Source organism: Berghia stephanieae, chromosome 11 (assembly GCF_034508935.2).
Source record: "Berghia stephanieae isolate SIO BIC M18660-M18661 chromosome 11, UCSD_Bste_1.3, whole genome shotgun sequence".
In the NCBI taxonomy this organism is placed as follows: domain Eukaryota; kingdom Metazoa; phylum Mollusca; class Gastropoda; order Nudibranchia; family Aeolidiidae; genus Berghia; species Berghia stephanieae.
The window spans coordinates 5072027-5079526 of NC_088370.1; the positions used below are offsets into that span (position 1 = coordinate 5072027).

At 32.5% G+C, this 7500-nt stretch overlaps 2 protein-coding genes across 2 annotated transcripts in view; both read right to left on the reverse strand.

Moving 5' to 3' along the window:
• LOC144957070 (uncharacterized) overlaps positions 1 to 2042 on the reverse strand; it is an 18719-nt gene extending 16677 nt beyond the window's left edge. Inside the window, exons 1-2 of the mRNA XM_078888036.1 lie at positions 1973 to 2042; positions 401 to 477 (exon numbers count right to left, since the gene is read on the reverse strand). Coding sequence (XP_078744162.1) covers positions 401 to 477; positions 1973 to 2042 — 147 coding nt within the window. The remainder of the gene's footprint in view (positions 1 to 400; positions 478 to 1972) is intronic.
• LOC144957046 (hydroxyacid-oxoacid transhydrogenase, mitochondrial-like) overlaps positions 1 to 7500 on the reverse strand; it is a 70676-nt gene that overhangs the window by 32456 nt on the left and 30720 nt on the right. Inside the window, exons 3-7 of the mRNA XM_078887988.1 lie at positions 6709 to 6764; positions 6098 to 6153; positions 5489 to 5542; positions 4199 to 4353; positions 2083 to 2170 (exon numbers count right to left, since the gene is read on the reverse strand). Coding sequence (XP_078744114.1) covers positions 2083 to 2170; positions 4199 to 4353; positions 5489 to 5542; positions 6098 to 6153; positions 6709 to 6764 — 409 coding nt within the window. The remainder of the gene's footprint in view (positions 1 to 2082; positions 2171 to 4198; positions 4354 to 5488; positions 5543 to 6097; positions 6154 to 6708; positions 6765 to 7500) is intronic.

The following is a 7500-nucleotide window of genomic DNA, read 5'->3' on the forward strand; positions in this document are numbered from 1 at the left end:
CTCTATCACTCCCTTGTTGTTATATTTGGCCCTTTGAATTATTAGAGTTATTCCCCTTTGCTTTATTCGTTCCGTCTTCTCTTCCTTCCATCTGCCTACCCACTCACTTGATTTACTTAGCACGTAGTAGCCTACATTTTTTTTGTCTTTGTTTTGAAATAAAGTTAGTCGGTTAATGGCTAGTATCTGAAAACAGAACAAGTCTTGTTTCCCAATCCATTATGGTCGTTTAAGGGCAGTGGGCTATCTTGAATTTTAAAAACATTTTCCACAAGTTACCTGAATGCCATTTTTTCTAAACGCATTAATCTCTATTATCTATAATTTATTTGGAACCCAATAGTGATAGGGTACCCGGCCCATATGTCAAAAAAAAAAAAAGCCCAACACATGTTCATACCTGTTTTAGCCCCCCATTCTTTGAGATCAAAGACTGCAGTGCCGTCGTTTCACTGCCTGTTCCAGCTGTAGTAGGGACTGGGAAAAGAGAGAGAAGACAAATTAGGTCAATGAAAAGAAAATAACAATGAAGAAGGGGTTATTTACCAAAGGCAACTTTTCTCTCATTTTCTTAAGGTTCTACAAGAATTTAATTCTGAAACCTTTACTATATTTATTTAAAAAAAAAAAGACAATTTGCAAAGATAAGTTCTACAATTAGACTCAGCCATACTCTGGCCAAAAAAAAATTGAGCTGAAAATGAGCAGAGAAATTTCTTGTCACCTAAAATGAACCTTGTAACGTTTTAAATGAGCAAAAAATTGATCAGTCTTACCTCTCCCCTTTCCTGAAAAAAAATCTTGAAAAACTGTAGACATTCTTGTAGTAAGTCTGTTTAAAAGTTTATGATAGATCATAGTACAACAACACCCGTGCGGCTATGTGGTTCTAGTGGTATGACATCCCTTTCGGATCGGAAGGGTTCTGGGTTCGAGCCTCGCGCTCGGCGCGTAGTTGGAGTCTTGGAAGGCCGCTTTACTCACTTCTCTCACCATACTCAGGTGTTAAAATGAGTACCGGGTGTTAACATCATTGTCTCTGTTTTGGTTGTAATATCGCCTAACAGGCGTCATGTCTCGTTTACATGTTACGTGGTGCTGTTTGTCACGATTAGCGGATATTGCGCTATATAAAAGCTCAAGTTATTTTTAAAGCTCCAGCTCTACACAAAAACATGTCGGGTTGTGTGACAATGATGCTGTAAGACGATAATACTAATACAATTTCTATTTTCCAACAGAGATTCTCTCCACCACAGTCAGGAGTATAACGAGTACCTGGCCCGTAATATCATTGTCTCAGTCTAGGAAATTACGAGATAGCGTCTCACGAGTGCCATCATATCTCGCCCTACATGATCAAAGTTGCTGTTGTCTTAGTCTTTTATACCTTCTTTGAGCACATTTAGTAGATACTGCAGTATATAAAAGCCCGAAAAAGTGATAATGGAGGGCTTTTATAGGGAACAATAATGTTTTTGTTCCCTATCGAAGCCTCTCCTTTATCATTCTTTCGTTAGTATTTTCACCATTCCAAGCTTCAGGCATCCCTCACTGCTTTTTTTTTTTTTTTATGATAACTACTATGTTACTAGTGTGCATATGTGTGAGTGTGTCTATGTCAATAATATAATTATTATAAATGTGTAACCAATGACAAATTGCTACTTTTTTAGGACAATAAAGATATATTATTATTATATTATTATTATTATATTATATTATTATTATTATTATTATCATCATCATCATCATCATCATCATCATAATCATAATCATCATCATCATCGTCATCGTCATCGATCGTCATCATCATCATCATCATCATCATCATCATCATCATCATCATCATCATCATTATTATTATTATTATTATTATTATTATTTATTATTATTATTATTATTATTATTATTATTATTATATAAAATCTCATGTTGCTTGTTTTTTTGTTTTTTAAAAAGAATCTCTTACTGGCAATAAATGGCTTGACTGCGTGCATCACTGGCAGTCCCTTCCCAATGGGTGCGTTGACATAATCCATTGAACCCGGCGTCTGAATTGGATGCGTAGAGATTCGCAGCCTTACACGTGTCCAGCACGGACCCTCCACCCACGGCTACAAACACATCACAGGGGTTGGCTTTGGCAAAGTTGATGGCTGCTGTGAAGCTGGAGGATGGACATGAAATAATAATAATAATAATAATAATAATAATAATAATAATTATAATAATAATAATAAATAATAATAATAATAATAATAATAACAATAATAATAACAATAATAATAATAATAATATAATAATAATAATAATAATAATAATAATAATAATAATAATAATAATAACAATAATAATAACAATAATAATAATAATAATAATAATAATATAATAATAAATAATAATAACAATAATAATAATAATAACAATAACAATAACAATAATAATAATAATAATAATAATAATAATAATAATAATAATAATAATAATAATAACTAAAATTAATAATAATAATAACAATAATAATAATAATAACAATAATATAATAATAATAATAATAATAATAATAATAATAATAATAATAATAATAATAATAATAATAAAATAATAATAATAATATAACAATAATATAATAATTAATAATAATAATAATAATAATGAATAATATTAATAATAATAATAATAATAACAATAATAATAATAATAATAATAATAATAATAATAATATAATAATAATAATAATAATAATAATAAAATTCCCTTTATTCATCCCATAGGGGAAATTTGTCTTTAGGTCTATTCCAAGGGAAAGACTGGAATAGCCCAGGCGTCAGCCGCAATGCAGCGCCATTTTAAAATGACTTAATCAAAAATGAATATAACAGCTCCAAAAAAAAAAAAAAAGAACAAAATACCCAAACACAGAACATTTCGGGCTCAAGACCCTTCTTCAGCCAACAACAACAAAAAACAATAAAGACATAAATCACATTACTAAATTCCAGACAGACGACAGATGTATATTTTTCTAGTAATGTATTTAATGTATTTATTGTTATTTTTTTGTTGGCTGAAGAAGGGTTTTGAGCCTGAAATGTTCCGTGTTTGGTCTTTTTTGTTCTTTTTTAAAGCTGTTATATTCATTTCTGGTTTATTACTTTTTACAGGCCACAGCTTCTAGCATCTTAGTATTACTTTGACTTTTTTAAATGACATTGTTATCAACAGGGCAGCGCGGTTCAGCTGTACAGTCTTTGCTTCGTACCCAAAAAGTACCAAGTTCGACTACTACCTGCCTCATTGTGTGGCCTTGAGCAAGTCACCTTGCCCTAGCCTACTTTGCGGCACTGCACTGCGGCTGACGCCTGGCTTATTCCAGTCTTCCCTTGGAATAGGCCCTAAACACAAATTTCCCCTTGGGGATGAATAAAGGGAAATTATTATTATATTAAATTATTAACTTAAGCTGCATTTAACAAAGAAAAGTGTGACCCATCAATACTGTCGTTGTTTTAAAAAAAAAAAGTATATGCAATGTTAACCAAATAACACTTACTGTGTTCTTTAATAAAAACGGCAGAATAGGTTTAGATGATAAGTAAAATCCGAAATTTTAGCCTTGGTGTTGATAAAGAAAGTGTTATTCTGTTCATTAATAATGATTGCAAATTTTACTTACGTTTCATACCTTTTATTAGAAATTTAATTTTAGCATCCGACTCACCATGGCATAATATCGTTTTGAGGCAGAGGATCCCATAATATGTGACACACAATCACAAGTGGTATTGAATTCTTTGCCACAACTACGGAACTTGGGGTTAAGTTATAGTCATTATATAAATATATGTTATATTAGTATTGTAATATTTACCACGATGTTGGAGTCAGTCTACATCGATGTTTCAGGTCTTCCGGCCATCGTCAGGACTGTGTGTTACATGAGTTTGGTTTGTTGTGTGTTGTTGTTGCTCATGTAACACAAAGTCCTGACGATGGCTAAAAGGCTGAAACATCGATGTAGACTTGACTCCAACATTGTGGTAAATATTACAATAATAATTCACTCCATTGTTACATGTCGAGCACTATTCGTACCATATTTGTATCCAACACGATTCAATATATGTTATATTAAATATTACAGGGGTTTAGAAATTCACACAACTAATTAAATAAAGATGGCCTATGACCTTACCTCTCGTCAGATGGTTCTACCCTTACATCGTCATACACTCTGAAGTTGACGCCATATCTGTCCAGCGATTCCAGAACACTCTTCATAGGGCTCAAAGGTGCAATATTTTTGTCCGTCATAACGATAACATTCTTGGCACCCAGGTTAACGCAGTCCTAGAATGATAAACAATAAAAAGCTGTTATGAAGTACTTTGGGTTTTACATATTTGTGAGGGTCCTGACAGAACTATGTGCTCTAGTGGTATGACACTCGCTTTCGGGTCGGAAGGTCCTGGGTTCGAGTCTCGCTCGGTGCCTGGTTGAGTCCTTGGAAAAGGCTCTTTACTCACATTCTCTCATTGTACTCAGGTGTAAAATGAGTACCTGGCTGTTAACAGTGTTGTCTCTGTCCGAAAAAAATAATTGTAATATAGCCTAACAGGCGTCACATCCCGTCCTAGATGTTAAATGTTGCTGTTGACCACGTACCCTTTGTAAAGTGCTTTGAGCACATTTAGTGGATATTGCGCTATAAAAAGCTCACTTAAAGTTTCCTTAGCGTTAAATGGACAGTAGCCATTGTTTCCTTTCCACAATAGGATTCTAGTCTATCACCAAGTAATTTCTGTCAAATCTCAAAGACTCAGCTACTTAAACGATCTAAGTGGAAAAGGGGATCGAAAAAAAATTGAACTACCATTCCTTTTGATTGTAAGGTGCACTAATTAGCATTGCTCATGTGAGGCATATTTATTTTGGTGAAACCATGTAAATGCACGATATGAATATTCATATTTGTTACAAATTAATAAACAAGTAAAACTGTCAACCAATTTTGTGTGAATATTGACTGTATTGCTCTGCTAAAACAAAGGTCTTCTTTTTTTTAAAATTTTGTTTAAAAAACTTACCTTATTTAACGATCTAACATCTTATTAAAAATTCTCAAACCTTGTTAGAAGTCTCAAGTTTCAGACTTTTTGACAAGTTAAATATACTTTTAATCATAAGGAATATTCAAAGTAAGAGTTTTTTTTGGCCAAACCATTTGGGACAGCGTGGCTCAGCGGTACAGTCTTTGCTTTGTATCCAAAAGGTACAGAGTTCGATCAACCGTCGCGCTGTGTGGCCTTAAGCAAGCCACCTCACCCTAGCTCACTTTGCGGCTCTGCACTGCGCCTGACGCCTGGGTTATTCCAGCCTTCCCTTGGAATAGACCCTAAAGACAAATTTTCCCATGGGGATGAATAAAGGGAATTTTAAAATTTATTTTTATTATTTTATTTACAAACAAAATGTTTTGTATTACCTGTCCAACCTCTTGTGTACAACCTTCTCCAAACTTAATGTTAGAACACGCCATCTGAAATATACAGAAAAAATATGCAATTCTTAAAATGTATATCCTTGGTAACAAGACAATTCGACATAACTTTTATAGAAAGCAACATGAAATAAACAGAACAAAAAAAAAAAATATATATATATATATCTATATATATAATAATAATAATATTAAGAAAAAAAAAGAAAAAAAAAAGAAAAAAAAAAGTAATAATAATAATAATAATAATAATAATAATAATAATAATAATAATAATATAATAACAATAATAATAATAATAATAATAATAATAATAATAATAATAATAATAATAATAATATAATAATAATAATAATAATAATAATAATATGGATGTTGCCTTATATAAAATCTTAAGTTTTGGTTTTTTTAAAAAAAAACAACAAATAAGTAAGCAATAAAATAAGTAAATAAGACAGTATGTTAGGAAGTAAGTATGTTATGCCAGTTAATATGGGTGAAGGGAGAGAACACCGTGTGTCATATTATAGATAGCCTTTTCTTGATTGATTGGACTTGTCTACTATTCTTACCAATCATCTATAATAATTTTACCTCAAAGGCGTATTCCTGTTCGATGCCATGACGAGGAGATGTGCTAGAAAATGATCCTATTAGTGAAAAAGATAAAGGATGATTATCATTTATTATCGGAATCATCATTATCATCATCATCATCATCATCACCATCATCGCCGTCATTCTTGTTGTTCTTCTTCTTCTCCTACTTCTTCTTCTTCTTCTTCTTCTTCTTCTCCTCCTCCTCCTCCTCCTCCTCCTCCTCCTCCTCCTTCTCATCATCATCATCATCATCATCATCATCATCATCATCATCATCATCATCATCATCGTCATCATCATTATTATTATTATTATTATTTATTATTATTATTATTATATTATTATTATTATTATTATTATTATTATTATATTATTATTATTATTATTATTATTATTATTATTATTATTATTATTATTATTATTATTATTATTATTATGATTATTACTGCAAGTATTGGTGTTATTACCACTGTTGCGTATTTTGTGGTTATCAATGGTATCATTTTATACTTTGGTTTCATTTACCATTTCTTTCACCTTCATGTACGATTTCTTGGCCAAGGCCTAAGACTATATTATTAACTTGAAACTTATATTTTACTCACGTGATGACGATGCTGATGGTATAAGTGTCTCCCCCAGAGATGCAAAATGTGAACTTCTGAGGATAGAAATTGACAGTAAGTTAGTAAGAACTTAGGAACATTCATAAATCAATTTATTATAATAATAGGGCAGTGTGGCACAGCGAGTTTGGTCTTTGATCTGTACCTAGATGGTACCGAGTTCGACTTCCTACCTACCACATTCATTCGACACTTTGCGCTTGAAGACCCTTAGAAGACGATAACGGTTAGGACGACGATTGGGATTGTTTAGAAGCTTTGTCATTGTGAAAAAAAAGCTATCGTCGTCTTCATCGACGCTAGGACAGAATGAGAAGTTGGAGCTTACATGATATAACACTTTATATTAATAAAATAATAAAATTGAGCTTTATATAGCGCAATATCCACTAAATGTGCTCAAAGCACTTTACAATGGGTCCCTGGTCAACAGCAACATTTAACATGTAGGACGAGACATGCCGCCTGTTTGGCGATATTACAATTTTTCGGACAATGACGACGCTGTTAACGGCCAGGTACTCATTTTACACCTGAGTACAGTGAGAGAATGTGAGTAAAGAGTCTTTTCCAAGCACTCAACTATGCGCCGAGCGCGAGGCTCGAACCCAGGACCTTCAGATCCGAAAGCGAGTGTCATACCACTAGACCACATAGCCGCATTAGTAACCTTATACCAGCTCACATTCCGGTGCTGCAATGCGGCTGACGCTCAGGCATTCCAACTATTTCCCTTTGATTAATAAAGGGGATTTAATATGGTTTTTTTTT